Source organism: Electrophorus electricus, chromosome 12 (assembly GCF_041902795.1).
Source record: "Electrophorus electricus isolate QZ-2024a chromosome 12, ASM4190279v1, whole genome shotgun sequence".
In the NCBI taxonomy this organism is placed as follows: domain Eukaryota; kingdom Metazoa; phylum Chordata; class Actinopteri; order Gymnotiformes; family Gymnotidae; genus Electrophorus; species Electrophorus electricus.
This window is the reverse complement of record NC_137508.1, coordinates 11,417,217-11,433,372: the sequence shown is the minus strand read 5'-3', so window position 1 is coordinate 11,433,372 and position 16,156 is coordinate 11,417,217. Positions and strand designations below refer to the sequence as shown.

At 38.1% G+C, this 16,156-nt stretch overlaps 2 protein-coding genes across 3 annotated transcripts; both read right to left on the bottom strand.

Annotated features, from left to right (window-relative positions):
* Window positions 1-2,755: 2,755 nt before the first annotated feature.
* Window positions 2,756-5,403, bottom strand: nat8 (N-acetyltransferase 8). Its single transcript, XM_027023596.3, has 2 exons — window positions 5,269-5,403; window positions 2,756-4,536 (listed from the first exon to the last, which is right to left on the bottom strand). The coding sequence occupies exon 2, from the start codon at window positions 4,524-4,526 to the stop codon at window positions 3,858-3,860; it is 669 nt and encodes a 222-aa protein (XP_026879397.2). The 5' UTR covers window positions 4,527-4,536; window positions 5,269-5,403; the 3' UTR covers window positions 2,756-3,857.
* Window positions 5,404-9,430: 4,027 nt separating this feature from the next.
* Window positions 9,431-16,085, bottom strand: slc39a8 (solute carrier family 39 member 8). 2 transcript variants are annotated; one of them, XM_027023611.3, is made up of 8 exons: window positions 15,467-16,085; window positions 15,095-15,254; window positions 13,817-13,986; window positions 13,561-13,683; window positions 13,289-13,441; window positions 12,384-12,588; window positions 10,739-10,923; window positions 9,431-10,604 (listed from the first exon to the last, which is right to left on the bottom strand). In XM_027023611.3, exons 1-8 carry the CDS (start codon window positions 15,617-15,619, stop codon window positions 10,455-10,457), a joined length of 1,299 nt encoding a protein of 432 aa, XP_026879412.3. In that variant the 5' UTR covers window positions 15,620-16,085; the 3' UTR covers window positions 9,431-10,454. The 2 variants fall into 2 exon arrangements, with proteins under 2 accessions (XP_026879412.3, XP_026879411.3); XM_027023610.3 differs by having other exon boundaries at window positions 13,289-13,471; window positions 15,467-16,079.
* Window positions 16,086-16,156: the final 71 nt, after the last annotated feature.

The following is a 16,156-nucleotide window of genomic DNA, read 5'->3' as shown; positions in this document are numbered from 1 at the left end:
CTGACATACTGTTTAAAAATGTTAAACATTTATTTAAACATTTAACGTTAAGTTCCAGCAATTAGCCCCTCAGGCCCTCAGCCACTACCCCATCAGCCTGATTGCCCTCAACACGATCCACAACAGCTAAATAACCCCTTAGCCTCAACTATAGTAAATTACCTTTCATTGTATGTGTAATCAGCATTGAACATCATTTAACAGTATTTATCAGGATTTCAAGGTTCAAACAGCCTTTTATTCATTTTTAGTTGCTTTGCCTTTCTAGCTTTAGATATCTTATTTATAATTTTTACTCTTTCTTATGTAAGTCCTATTGGTCAAAAGGTATTTGCAGATATCTGTGTATTACAGATACAAAGGTAAAAAGAAATTACTTCTAGTCAAAACTGCATTTTGTCTAGTTATAGTTTAGATATCAACAATGCTCTTACTAGTCACAACAGAACTAGATACAACTATTTTAGAAAGATCAAACTCTGCATATATGTAATATTATAACTAATAACAACTAAATCAAATATATCTTAAATTAGCATTTCTACTACTCAAATTTCAGTTGATTGAGTTGAATCATATATGTTTATCTAATATTGCTTAATGTAGCACTGTGGTGTCAAACCCTGGTCCAAGAGGGCCAGAGACCAGTGTGGTTTGATTGACATGCTTAAATTAATGATTCAACTCAACAATCAATTGCCAGGTTTAGTAGGCATGTCAGAGCAATTATTAAACTCTGCTGGACTCTGGCCCTCTAGGACCAGACGTTGACACCCCTGGATTAACATCTTTAACATTTACATTTTTGATATTTAGCAGATTATCCAGAGTGACTTACAAAAGTGCCTACACTATTGGAGTCGGCAGGTACCCAATAGCCGACATCTAAAGGATGCAGTGTAGAGATTTGGAGTACATTATTACAGAAGCGTCTGACTTCCTTGAGTGTCCTAATGGGCCGGGGGGGGGGGGGGTGGGGGGGGGATTGAGGCTCTGTGCACCTGTGTCAGGATCTCATGGCCCAGCAGGCCTGTCCCATAGAACATGTGGGAAGGACTGTGAGCCTGGGGGACTGCGCAGGGGCTTCGCTTTCCATTTGTTCCCCTGTGTTACAGGCTCTAGACACCAGCAAGGAATGCGTCGGCCAACCTGCGGACCTCGTCGCGCTCAGGGATGCTCAGGCCACGTCCAGCATGCTCAGGGATGCTCAAGTCATATCTGCAGCAGCTGTGTCTTTGGAGCAGCTGCCAGTGGCTGCTGCACTCCCTGACCCTCAGTCAGTCGCTGTCTCTGGCGTGAAACGTCGCTCAGTCAGTTCCTGCTCCTGGTGTAGAGGATGCCACCTAGTCAGTTCCTGTCTTTTACATAGAGGACACCGCCCTGTAAGTCTCTGTCTTCAGCGTAGAAGAAGCCCTGCCAGTTCCTGTCTCTGACTGGAGGAAGCCGCTCTACCTATATCTGTACCTCGTGCTAGGCCAGTCTCAACACCTCGCGATTCTCCTGAGCCACTAATGACTGCTTCCTGTGACTCTTAAGGCTCCTAAGGACTCTTGACTCCAGTGACTGCTATGTTTATGCCCTGTGCTTCTCATGTGACTCCTGTATCCTCTCAGGCTGCTATGTCAGCACCTGTAACTGCCTTAATGTTCCTCCCATCACCTGTTCCAGACACCATGTTAATGTCTGTAGTTATTGAAGTCCCACTTCTTTTTGTGGTGCCAGTGTCAGTTCCTCTGTCTGTATCTGTTTCAATCCCTATGCCCTTGAGTGTGTCAAGTCCTGTGCCCATGTCAGTCTATGTTCCTGTCCCTGCTTCGTTTGTTCAATCTATAATCCATTCTGTCTTAGGGCTTCCTGACCAATCTCCCTTATCCATCATGGCCACGCTACTGTTGTTTACTTTTTGGTTCTGTATCCTCATGCATCCTTGATTTGGTTTCTTTCAGTTTTGCCCCATGGTTAGGATCTATGCTTGTTATTGTAAACACCTGTACCTCATTAGTCTCTGTATATAAGTCTATTGTTTGTATTTGCAAAGTCTTGATCAACTTGTGTTACGTCTCTGAGCCATTAGTTATTCTATATGTTTCTCCTGGTTATTCTTAAGTTCATCATCCCTGCCTGACTGTTTAACTTTTTGCTCCCTTTACCAGGACAGCCTACGTGTTATACATTCACAGACTGCAATGCAGGAACCTTCTACCAGCTAATTAACACTAACTTACAAAGACAACCTAAATATTTTGTGTATATCTCAAGGACGAAAGTCATTTACACATGAACATATTATAGGTTATGGATAGCTCTCCCCAATAAATCTATTCTTCTGTCATATGTCCATAGTGCCACATGGTAAGAAGTGCTGCCATATTTCTCTTCCCACTGGTATAAGTTCTACAAAGTGATAACAGTTTAATGTGGTGTTCACTATGACCTATGAAACTGTGTAAAAAGCTCAAGTAATGTCTGGTTATCGTGGTGTAATCTCCAAATTGTGGTTTTGCTTCCATTATTTGGTAATACATGTTATTAATTTTGATGCATGTTGATGAAAAACTAGATTCATATATTGTGGTAAATTATTGAGAAAATTCTGTTTCTTGCTCAAGACTAATACCACCAAATTGTACAAATATTTACATTTTTGAATGATCTGAATTATATTTTGTATTCTACTAGATCACAGTGAATATATTATTATAGTTTTAATGGATATAAGCAACCTAAATATTAAAAAGGGATAAAACTGAAATGGTTGAATTGAACATCTGATTTATTTAAATGAATAGGTTCTAGAAAATGAGTCAAACTTCCCTTCCTTCCTATAGATGTACTATGGATTAGTGGCTAAAACAACAAGTCGTGTTCTTAGCAATGCTCTAAAGGGAATGGAACAGACTGTGGCAACACTGAGGGAGAAGCATAGAAAACACTCTCCTTTCACCTTCTATGGAGCTTTTATGCTCTCAAATGTATGAAGGTAGCACAAATGTCCTGCAGGTCTTCCTTGAACCCAAATCTGGGTTCACTGTTGAACTATGTAAAAACTTTATAGTTTACTTTGCTTTAACACACTCTTAATAGACAATAACTTTGAACATTTATCATCATGCACTCTGAGTCTAGCAGATGTCAGTGCTCAGCAATAGCAACATATTTCCACTATTCTCTCATGATTTTACTGGTGCCAAGCTCTCTGTGCAAATAGCTAGATTCCAAAACAAATAGAGCTGGGACAATGTCTAAAGTAAAAACAGAGGTAGCACAAAGACTAATGTAATTACAGGAACAGTGTTGCATCAATAGTACATAAAGAAAAACTAATCCAAAGGCATGTTCAACTGTATGCTCTGGGTCAGTGCAACAATTACACAAGGTCCTGCACAGAAACCTGATATTACTGTTACTATTCACAAAAGGTGGGGTTTTTTTAATCACATGAAATGGACAAAATATGTTCCTATACAAATTTGCAAAGAAGCCAGTGAAGCCTGTTTAACAAATCTATGCAGAGGGCCCCTGCAGACTCACCAGGAGAATCATCTCACTCTTAAAGGGATGTATACTCAGCAGAGTGAGGGGAAAATATCAATTTGATTTTATTGGTTAAATGCCTTCAGTTGCGCTAGTGTCACACATGAAAGCCATGAACATGTAAATTTGGTTTCTTATCTTAGATTCCATAATATGGCCTTATGATCATCTTTTAATTTTTAATCTAAACATTACATAAAAAATAGCAATTACTGATTTGGCTGTCCCAATACTTAGAGTGTTTTCAATGTTCTTTATGCCCTACATTGAAGTTATGAGGGGATAAAGCAACAATTCTATTGAAAACTGGAATATAGGTTCATTCAGTTTTCTGACTGCTGCAGGTCAAGCCTGTACTCAATCAATGTGAAGCTGGTGATCCTAGCAACCAGTTCTGGAATGACAAACTCTCTGACCTTCTTGAAACCGACACGCTCATACAGTTTTTGAGCACCAGTCTGGACAATTGAGGTGTAGAGCACCACGGCCGTATAGCCCCGTTCCCTGGCAAAGTCGGTCACTGTGAGACACAGGGCTTTGGCAATGCCCTGCCGTCTGTGGGAGGGTTTTACCGACATCCGCTTCAGTTCCAGACATCCATTGACCTGTTCTGCAGGGAGACATGCCACCGTGCCCACTACCTGACCGTGACTCTCCGCAACCCAGAAGCAGGCATTGGGTGTCTCCAGATAGGTCTGCCGAATGTTGTTGAGGTCCTTGTGCAGGGAGGTCTGGATGTAGCTAGAGAACATGCAGCTGACTCCCTGCCGGCCTGCAGCCAGGAGTAGAGTGACTGCCAGTATGGGCAGCAAAAGAGATTTGGAGCTAGCCAGTAGAGCGCAGAACACACACACCAACAACATCTGGGTACGTGGCAGTTTCAGTACATGCAGGCAGGAGGATGGCACATGCTCACTCATACCAAGAGTGAAGACATCCTTTACATCCTCCTCATCGTCATCCTCATAGCGACGAATCTGCACTTCAGCCATGGCCTTTAAACTGAAACACACCAAAAATTACTTTTTAAAACTATCCATGTAGGGAACTGGTCAGCCTAAAATAGCTGCGGTAAACACAAGGTTGATGCCAAGTATATGAACAACACTAATCCAAACAGTGGGCGACCGTATTCACAACAAACTTAAGTTATCTCCACAAAGATTATACAATTTTAAAAAGGCGCCTCACATTAGCTAATTACTAGCTCTGTAGATACAAAAACAAGTGCCCGTTGACAGATTTAAGATACAAACATCTAAGAACAATCGGCAGGTCATAATAACTATAATATGTATCAGCCGATCTGTCAAAGCCCCTTTCGCCCTAGTCAGACGGGCATATATGGGTGTGTAGCTAGCTACCTGACCTGTCCTTAACGTAAAACAGCACGGGTAGCTAGTAATCTGCGAAAAATGAATCTAATGAAGGTTACCAATAGCTGTATCACCGTATTGTAAGCGTACCAGCATTATCTCAATTTTGCTTTCTGACTAGCTAGCTAACGTTAGCCAATTAGCTAGCCATTCTTTTATAAATAAGCCAAATGACAATTTGCAGTTGCTAACGTTTATAACGCTAACTAGCTAGCTAAAAAAGCAATTAAAAGCAATGATCTGATTTTGCTACCTAATGCTAAACGAGAAAGACCACATTAAGTTGTACGATGACTGACAATGAAACTACTTTGTAAGTATTTATTTATTGCTTGATATAGTGAGTTTAGCCGCTAACCTTTCCTGATGATCAAATCCTTCGCTTCGTTAGTTAGTAGCTTCTTGTTTTAAATGATTCGTACCTGCTGTAGCAGGTCAGTAATGCGCCCAATTAACCGTCAAAATAAAAGTCTTGTTTATGAGCAACAAGGAAGAATTCCCACACTGAATAATTATATTTCCATTATATGATACCGCTTAAGGTGGTTCTATACATTTATATAAGTGTTTATTCCCTTGAAGTTAAACAAATCTTTATGAAATAGGGAAGTATATATAGATTGTTGCGCAATACCAGCAAAACCACTAGGAGGCTCCGTGAGAGCAAAGTTGCACAAAAGAAAAACAAGAAATCAGACAAAATTTATGACAAGCTGTGTCCCATTCTCTATATATTATAATAGAGCACAACTATGGGGTTTTACCGTCTTGTAGCGGTGTCCGAAAACCGTGTGGGATATTGCACTACAACAATCCCATAATACACTTCAATAAGTAGTGTACAATGTACCCTAGCAAGCAAGGAATATCCATAAGGGACCATGGTGTTTGGTTTGAAGATTCATATGCAGCTTCTCTGCAGAGGACTGAGAAATGAGGGTGACATCAGAGACCTCACAGGCCTATTACAAATTTAAGATGCAGCTTAACTGAAAAATTATTTCAGTTTATTGAAGTTCTTTATATAATCACATTGAGATTGATTTGATAGTTTGAGTTTATATCTTATAGTGATAAGTAATAAGCTAACGGTAATAAATGAACACACATAATGTAATGTCTGAAATCGTTCATACCTTGACGAATTATGTTGCCTATAAAAGTGCTCTTTGTAGTGATCCACATTTTTCTATGTAGCTGGATAGTGAATAGGGCTCAGTTTCGGACGCAGATGCAATCTCCAGGAACCTGTCAGATGTCCTGATTTCTTTCTTTTTTTAAATAAAAAAATTGCTTTCAGCAAATAATAAATACTGTATTAGAAACAGGTGAATTGTCTAGCTCGTCTTTTATCATTCATGTTGCTATTTCTTTACTGGAAATAAGTTCACACATCACTGGAAAAGAATAACAAAAAGATGTTAGCATTAAAATGAAACCATCTGAGCGTGTGACCAAGTAGATAAATGTTTGTAAAGGCCCACACAGAGATTATCTAGCTAGTTATGTTTTGTGTTTAAATCAGGCATTTCACATCCCAGTAACTGCTAGCTAACTAGCTAGCCAACTGTCAACAAGGCCTAACACCAATGTTTACATTTTTAACATCACTATGTATTACTTGAATGATGCCAACAAAAATAATTTGAAAGAACTCGTAAACATTTATTCTCATTTAAATCTCATTTATTCTCATTTAAATCTAATTTAATAAAGTTGATTGATGAAAGTGAAATAAGTGAAGAGTGACAAAAAAGTGAAGAAATCTCTATTGCCGCTAGTTTTCTATTTAAAAAATGACGCTATGCAGCGAATCAAAAGGAATATGAAGATTGAACGGTTGAATGACGATGATGATGATGATTATTATTATAGGCTACAATAGTTACTGTATTGATATTATGCATTAGATAATTTTAGGGTGTTGCTTATAGGTTTTAAGATAACTATTCTTAAACAAAGGTTCTCAGATGCAGTGGACAAAATATTTTATAAGTTAAGGTTCTGGCATTTCTATTTTATGTGCTATTAATACTATTTTATGCCTTTTTCTTTTACAAGAGTTTTCAACACAGAGCTATACTGTCCAAGAATATTTAAAAGGTCATTTATAATTCACTCTCAGTGCCGAGACGTGGATTGTTACCTGATCCACATCCCCTGCCTGATATGTACTGAGCATTCAAGTTAATTCTCTGTGTTCCATCCGGGTCACTCAGATCCGCTGACCATCTCCTGTTAGCGGTCCCTAAGACAAGGCTAAAGCATAGATGTGATTGAGCTTTGCAGTGATATATCCCAAACTCTGGAATGAGCTCATCTAACATGGAATTCATCCAACATGGACCATTCAAGACTTTGCGTAGTAAAGGCTGAAGAGCAAAACGTGGCGTATATCTGAAAATTTCATAAAGGTAGTATATCATAATCCAGTAAAGTTAGAGACAACAACCTTTTACATTATAATTACATGTCTTGAAATAAATAGCTAAATAAGTATGATAGAATATAATTTTTGTTTCAGTCAGAAAATCAAATGTTTTGGTCCAAATAAATGAATGTGCATTTCTGTTGTCATAAATAAGTGTCATAAATGCCCTAGCATCAATATCTGTCACAGAACGCTCGCCTCCCTTGAGGCACGTGGTTTGGCCAGCCACGTGCAGTGGGAGGACTTTCATTTGTGGCCACGCCTGCACACACCTGCACACACGTGTACCTCGTTTCGTCTGTGTATTTAAACCCACTTCAGGCTGCACAGCGTCGTTGGTCATAGTTGATGTAACGTGTTAATGGGCTTTTCGGCATTGTTAAACGTTTGCGTGTTCATCGTATTTGTTTAATGTCAACCATTATATGTTCATGTTCTGCGTTTGTAATACGTGTGAGTGCTGTTGTCGTTTTGTGTAAAATGTTCGTCCACGTCGCTGAAGTGTGTGCGTCCTGCCCCTCGCCCTTCGGCACTCGGGCCACCATCTTGCTCTAAGAGGCAATAAGAGTCACTAGAGACTTACTTATGGCCTACACTAATAAAGGATGTAAATTAGTGGGTACATTGTGAAATATTACATGTCACATCTGCTTTCTGTCAAATTACATGTCAAATTCTGCTTTTTGAATTTTCATCAATGTCTGCCTTTCCAGTGGACAAAACATGTTGGCAGGTAATCTTATTTTCAAATACACAAGGGACATTTGCCAACAACTCTTTTAAATATATTTCACACATTTTTAAAGAACAAATTAAAACATAAAATGTGCACTGAGGAAATTGGTAAATGAAAGCCATTATGATTGGGACTGTGACATGAATAAAGAGTAGTGAAGTTGAAAAATAATATAGATGTTTTGTTTATATGCAAGAACTTCTAGAGTTTTGGACTAAATCAGAGCATTCACATTATTCAAAGTGTTTACAAACAAACAGATTTGTGCATCACGTCAAGAGCATGACAGATGCATTATACAGATCGGGCAGCTCCTGATCTGTGTCCCCTGATAATTTGCATTGCATTTGTGCGGTACAAATAAGACAGGGGTATGGATCAGGTAGTGACATAGATAAGAAGAATTTAAATGCAGAGGCTGTAGCCTTGGATATGTAATCATTACAACTGCTGTGAAATTACTTTAGGCTTCTTCTGTTCATAAATATCAAATCATCATAATTTGTTTACTATTAGCTTACAATATAAGACTCATAAGAGACAAAGATGGCTGATTTGTAACATAGGAAATGTCCACATATGTTATATGATATTAATAGTTTTGTTTTCATAAGTGTTGCATCATTAGCATGGATTCAGGATTTTCAGGGATGCCTCTTAATACATACATGGAATGGATAAGACTAAAGTAATGTATTAAATAAGCATTACAGAATAGCTATGGTGGAAGCAAGAGGGCAAAAACATAATAAAAAACTTCCCCTAGACTCACACAAATAAACTATGCACTCCTGTTGCAGTCTTGCACATTATCCTACTTGCTGCTAGAGTACTGTAATAACCAGCACTGTACTCTGAACTGTTCTGGCTGCTACCAGTGACTGCTATGTTCAGTGTAGCATGTCACTGACTCCTATGCACAACTCGCTTTACATATGCCCAGTACTGTGTACTGGACTAAATAATTGCACTGTCTACTCATTTTGTATTTGTCCTGTCCTGTATTTATTATTGTTTATTTAATGACATTTTTGCACTATATTGGATTGTTTGCACTTGTGTAGCATGTTGTCTGTTGCACTGTTGTTTTGTGTTGCACCACGGTCCTGGAGAAACATTGTTTCGTTTTTGTTGTGTACTTGTATATAGCTGAAATGACAATAAAGCCTCTTTGAACTTGAACTTTGAATGTGAATTTCAAGACAGCAGGGCAGTTAATTTTATTTTCAGTTATACTGAAGCCAATGCCATTATTCTCCATGGCTGCTCAGCATGACGCATCAAGGCAGATGTGAAATGCAATTAAAAGAAGCTCTGTGATTAGTACTGTATTGTGGCTGACATGGCCAGTACATGGAAAATAACTTTAAAAACATTCTGACATTTGAGGCAACAGTTAGTGCAATTTGTAGTAACAAAGTGGCATGTTGCAGATGTTGGTACTGTCAGTCTGGTGTCTCAAATACAACTTGAACTGCCAGGGTTCCAGATTGTGTTAAAAGTGATATTGTGTGTGAAATAAAAGATCACGCCACAAAATGATACAATACAGCAGCACCTCTAATAAGGTGCATGCAGCATATCTGTGGACGTACTTTACCTGTTAATAAATTCATGTAGTTCCAGCCTTTGCTGAATTTGCACTTCATTTTATAGAAATACAATATTACTTTTTATTATACCTTTTTAAAATGTTGTTACATGTATGAATAACAATGAAATGTATATGGGACAATGTCAATCATTGTTGAAAGTTAATATACACAATAACCATTTTTTTTTAATTTTCTTGTTTTGTGTCTTGTTTCCTCCTGATAGAATATTGATGTATTGAAATAAAGATTTTTAAACACATTTTTTTAAATGACTTTAAAATGTCATAACTTGATTTTCGATTGACATATCTTACATTCAACATGTTTCTAAGTGCTATTTTGTAGGAAACCTAAAATCCAAAAATTCCAAATTTTACCATGTGAACGGTTTCTGCAGACTGCCGAATAAATGTAGCATTTCTAGTTCTGAATAAGAATAAAGCCTGTGACATATAACAGAGGATATCTGAGGCTGTGCAAGGCTGTCACTGACACTCTCTCACATAGAGCAGGGCATTGTTTCCATCAGACACAAACAAACAGGTTGGCTACACACTTATGGCTGTGACAATTTACATAATTTATATTGCATTTCCTTATACAGTACTACAAAAGATTCACTTTCCCAGCTACATGATTGTGTTTTTTTTAAACAATACCAAACATTTCAAGTCAGTGCTGTCTCCTTTCCACTTCTAGTATCAAACCTTTGGTCCATGGCAGTGAAGGAAGAATGCTGTTGCCTATACTCTTATTCGCTGCCCTTCTCTTTAATATTTTCATTATCCCAGATTGATATTTCCAGCAAACATAGTGATGAGGAGGATGACAGAAAAGCCAGTCAGCAGGCCACAGTTTTGGAGTACAAAGAATATGACTTTCCCACTGGTACCTTTGGCATATGTGGTCATTATGCTGTTCATTTCTGGAAACTAAAATTGGGCCACAAAAGGGAGAGGTAACGTGCAAAATTCGTTCTTCTGCGATACATTAATCAACTTTTTTTAAACCGTCTTAGTAACGTTTGTTGAATATTTTAAGACATGTTACGATATATGTGTCTTACCATGTCAGCCAGAGAAATATAGAGGAACATTTCACCAGCAATGGCAAAGATGGCATTCGGAGCAATGTTACTCCCCAGCAGGATACCAAGCACCAAGCCCAGATAACAGCAAATAGCTGACAGTAGGTTAAAGAACACGGCCTGAGGTACACTCATACCAGAGGTCAACAGAATCACAAAGTCACCTAGACCACATAGACAGAAAAGAATGAGAGACAGAGAGATAAGAGTAGAAGAAAGAAACGCAGGCCAGTTGGAAGCAGGCACCAGATTAATCATTTAGGTAGGTTGAACTCAGCCTGTTTAAATGTAACTGATACTCTTGACATTTTACAGTGGATAAGGTTTTCAGACAATTAGTTATGTTTCTGACTTATCTTACAATGAATTCACCTTATTTTTTTTTTAAATCATCCTCCATCTACACACAATACAACACAATGACAAAGCAAAACAGGTTTTTGGTATGTTTTGTACATTTATTAAAAATAAACAAATATTTAATTTACATAAGTATTCAGACCCACTTAGTATTTGCTTAATGCATCTTTGGCACCTTTCCTCAAGTCTTCTTGGGAATGATCCTACTTGCTTGACAGAGCCATTTTCATGTCTCTGTCGAAATGCTCTGCTGGGTTCAAGTCCAGATTTTGGATGGGCCACCATTCTTGAAAATGTTTTCACTTAGAACATATCTACATCTTTGAGAATCCTTCTTTATAGGGATGGTATGGACTGGTGACACACAGTGCCTGTCTTTCTCCTTACACACCACTGGCAGTTGTGCCTAAATAGTTTAATCTTTGTTTCACCAGTGCAGAGGACCTACCCCTGATATGAGTTGTTCAGGAGCACTGTGACAAACTCCAAGGAGGCCCTAATGTACCTTTTAGTGGGGAATGGCTTCTTCAATAGACCCAATTGGTGGAGTGTTGTACTGATAGTTGTCCTTCTGTAAGATTCTACCATCTACACAAAGGAACTCTGGATATTATAGTGACCACTGGGTTCTTGGTTCTCTTGGTTCTTGCTCTGACCAAGGCCCTTTGTCTCTGATTATTTAGCTTGGCCAGATCTAAGACTGTTGGTGGTCCCAAACTTCTTCCATTTGAGAATGATGGAGGTATTAATTTCTTCAACATTGAAAATGCCTTTCTTGCATCCTCCCCCGTATATGTGCCTTGACATAATCCTGTCTCACAGGTCTATGGACAATTCTCTCAAACTCTTGTTTGTTTTCACTCTGAAATACTCACTCATTCAAATGTGAGACCTTACATAGACAGGTGTGTACCTTTCCAAATTATAGACAATCAACTCAGTTAGGCACAAGTGGACTCCAAGAAACTTGCAGAAGCATTTCAGGGAACACTAGTAGAAGTAGGATACACTAAAGCTCAAGTGTCAAAGTGTTCAAATACTTAAGTAAATTTAATATTTTAGTCTTTTATTTCTAATGCATTTACAAAACAACCAAAGAAACCAAATTTCAAATTTTGCTTTGTCATTGGGAAGTATTGTGTGTAGATTGATTAGAAATAAAAATATAAATTTTAAGATGAGCTGAAACAAATCAAAATGTGAAAACTTGAAAGGGTCTGAAAACACTCTGTATGCATTGTATGTGTGTAAATGTGAAACTTACCTAGCTCATGTGGGAACTCCTCACAGACAATAGCTATAGAGGTGCTGAAACCAGTGAGCAGAGACAGTGTGAAAGAGGCTCCAATAGCCAGACCATCTATGAAGTTATGCAGTCCATCACTCAGAGTGATCATCCAAGCCACCGTTTTTATGTTGGATACACGTTCTCCACGGAGCCAGCGACATGTCAAAAACACACAAGCCTCCTAAAGAGGTGCATGTGCATACACACAGACCATTAAAGGTGAATATGTAATGGAACATACAGAAAACAACTGACCAATTATCCGAGTTAATATTCTTATCAAGTTCTCAACAACTGACTTCACTTTTTCTAGAAGTTTCAAAAAATTGTTAGCCTTGCTTATCACTTATTGGAGAGACAGCATTTATTTCCTTCAAGATAGAGGGTACAAATCTACTGAGACCAAGGTCTCATTTATAGTGGGTTCCTGTTACATGAAGACATACAAGCATAAAAAAGAAAACATTCAAATTTAAATCCAAACAAAAGGATATTTTACAGAGATGTTCTTCCTAAAGAAAAATAAAAAATGTCAATGCCACCTGAAAAACTAGAGGAAGATGTATATGTAGTGCACATATCCATGAAAAGTCAGAAGTGTTCTTGGTTTTTGTGTAATGATTAACACAAAAACCCGGAACACTTCTGACTTTTCATGAATATGTGTCTTTATTCTTTATTCACTAAACTAATATCCTTGATAACACCATGCCAACATACCTTGCCAGTTTTCTTGATAAAAATAATAGGATAGAAAAAATGTGGGGTTTTTTTTTTTTTTTCCCTACTGAAGAGTCACTATTGACAGTGCGTTTCAAAGCTATGCAATGGCAGAGTACGGAATGTGCTAATAAGTATGAGATCAGGAGTGCAGAGATTACCTGATCACTGACGGGGCTCACACTTGGGTGGACTGGTTTGTCACATGGGATGTTTGGTATAACATCATGGTTGACGCTGTTGGTGATTAAATCATTGCAAATGTTGTGAATGACTGTGTCATTGCTGAAGTTTGTGATTGAGACATCAGCCATCTGCAGAGAAGGGAAGTGAGTGTGGCAGTGCTGGGAAAAAGATGACAGTCGTAGTGAGCCATAACCTTTTGCTTCTCTTAACCACAATAATCAGAATTTATCTATCGTGGAGTCCTCACCTCCGAGTCCACCTTCAGAGCCATTTTTAAAACTCTCTCTGTGAAAAACAGGACATAGAACCCTCCAAAAATCCCAACTGCTTTCAATACATAGTCATCAGCTTTCGGATCAAATCCAAGAGCCTGTTTATTTAATGAAGAAGAAAAAAAAAAAAAAAAAAAGTTATGGATACTGATCTTGTAGTACTGATGTAAATGTTGAACTTTGACACTTTTGACTTTGTTTTCTTTCTTCTCTTCCGTCACACTTCCTTACCTCAGGTACAAGTTGCAGTGCAGCATTAGAAAATAAGGTTCCTATGGCCACTCCAATGAAGTACGTTAGCACTTTTGGGAAGTAAGATTTTTTAGTGAAGGGAATCAAAAGTAACCCCAGCAGAGAGGCCAAATTAATTATCGTCACAGCCAGGAAGCCATAACCCCAAACTGAAAGAGAGAAATATTTCAAATATATACAGATCTGGACTTGATATAAACTTAATTCATACAAAACAGACATTACAATCCAGACTTTGGATCATATTGAAGTGTATTGCAATAATACAGTCGTGGCCAAAAGTTTTGAGACTGACAAATTTTGGTTTTTACAAAGTTTACTGCCTCAGTTTTTGGTCAGATGTTTATATGGTATAGTGAAGTATAATTATAAGCATTTTTTTAAAAAAATTTAAAAAAAAAAAAACTTTTTAATTGACAAATAAAAAATAAGTTTTTTAATGCTTATAATAAATGTAAAATTATAAGCATTTATTATTTATTATTTTTTCACTATACCATATAAACATCTGACAAAATGATATTTTTTTTTAAAAAAAAAAGAGGCAGTAAACTTTGTGAAAACCAAAATTTGTGTCAGTCTCAAAACCTTTGGCCATGACTGTAGATTCAACTAACCATCCTGGCAGTAGACCAACACTTCCACAAATACTCTCCTTAAGAGAGGTCCTCGGGTGAGACAGAAATCTCCATATGAAATGGTGCAGACAGAGAGGGTTCTCTTCTCAGTGAGAGCTGAGAAGGTGAGGCTGAAAACTCCACAGCTCTCCTCAACATCTGCCCTGTTCTCCTTTTAAGGTTACAGTAAGTAAATGTATACTGTGACTGACAATAATTCTGATCTCTTCACAAGCTAGTTTTGGGAATTCAGCAACAGCAATTTAAAAATCAGAATCAGGAAGGGTAAAAATTGAGTACGATTGTACACTTTATTTAAATATTGATGGATTTTTGTTTTCATTTCCCTGACCTTTTGAGGATTGAAACAATATGATTCATGTCACAGAACTTGACCAATGTTGCAACAGTAACACAACCATGGGACAAACTGCAAAATCAGTAGGCCCACAAAAGTCTCACTGTGGCTAACCTGTGCAGTACTCAGTTAAGGTATCATGAAGGAGGCCAGTGTAGGACTCAACTCACACTTGTACTCACATGGAAACAAAGTTAAAATTTTGACATGATTTGTCGTTTAACTGTTACTACAATTCATGCTAGGAGACAGAAATAAAAGAGAGGGAGTTGTAATGCTCACCTTTAGAGTCAATAGTCTGTGAATGGGGAGTCATATATGGGCACGAGGGTAGTAGGACCTGAGTGAGAACAGCTGGACACACGAGCTCTAGCTGATCAACAGTCACTTCAGACACATTAGCCAGCCCAAATACAGCCAGCAGGTCCGATACGGACAAACACTGTAGAGATGGCGTTCGAGAAGAAAACAGTAATGAGGACAAACTATCGTATATTGATAGCTATTGATTTTATATATATATATATATATATATATATATATATATATACACACACACACACACACACACATAAGCCATCGAACTCTCTTTTATAGTTTGTAGATGGTCAAAAAAAAAGAATAATCTATTTCATAAAATAGGCCACATCCTACCTCAGCATTCCTCAGTGGATTTGCAACACTATCAACGGATGCTGGTGGTCTTCGGGTGGTGAGAAGGTACAGAAAGTTTTCTAAGTTTGCCGTGGACAGCGAAGTGTTACTACCGTAAAAGCGCAAGATATCCTGAAATTGATGTTCGTCCATGTTCTATCAAGTTTATATTTCACGAATTTTATAACCGTTTTGTCGACAGACGTGCGTGACAGAACTAACCTAAGCGATTAAATTATTTGACACATATACGAAGCCAAAATAAATGCCTACGTGAACCTTTCAATTAATACATATGAAATCCAACTATTTCGTTCCTTTCAGGAATGCGACCAAATCGCCGCGTGGTTGTCAATGAGAGGGCGGAACAAAGTCTAAATTTAGCGTCGGAATGAGCAAAAAATAAAGTTGTACACCTCTGTCCCTCTTACTCGTCTTCTCAATACTGGAAGTATCAGCAGATGTTCAAAGACCAGGAACTCCCGACGGACTGGCCATTGGACATCGACAAGCCATACGGATTCCTTAATTACGGCCACTGTTCGCCTGTCAAAGGGGTCTTTGTTATCATTTTCCTACCTCTCATGTAACATGTTTGGTGCTGACAGAATGGATAGTGTAATTCCACCGGTCGCATAAGGTCAAGTAACCTGTCCGACATGCTTCGAGTAAAATCATGATTTACACCAT

Excerpts from the sequence above, each read along its gene's own strand:
- slc39a8 (XM_027023610.3), bottom strand. The coding sequence starts at position 15,619 with ATGGACGAACATCAATTTCAGGATATCTTGCGCTTTTACGGTAGTAAC. Across the intron at positions 13,987-15,094 it reads ACAGACTATTGACTCTAAAG|TTTGGGGTTATGGCTTCCTG; the intron begins GTGAGCATTACA and ends TCTCTCTTTCAG. Across the intron at positions 13,684-13,816 it reads CACTGCAACTTGTACCTGAG|GCTCTTGGATTTGATCCGAA; the intron begins GTAAGGAAGTGT and ends TTAAATAAACAG.
- nat8 (XM_027023596.3), bottom strand. The coding sequence starts at position 4,526 with ATGGCTGAAGTGCAGATTCGTCGCTATGAGGATGACGATGAGGAGGAT.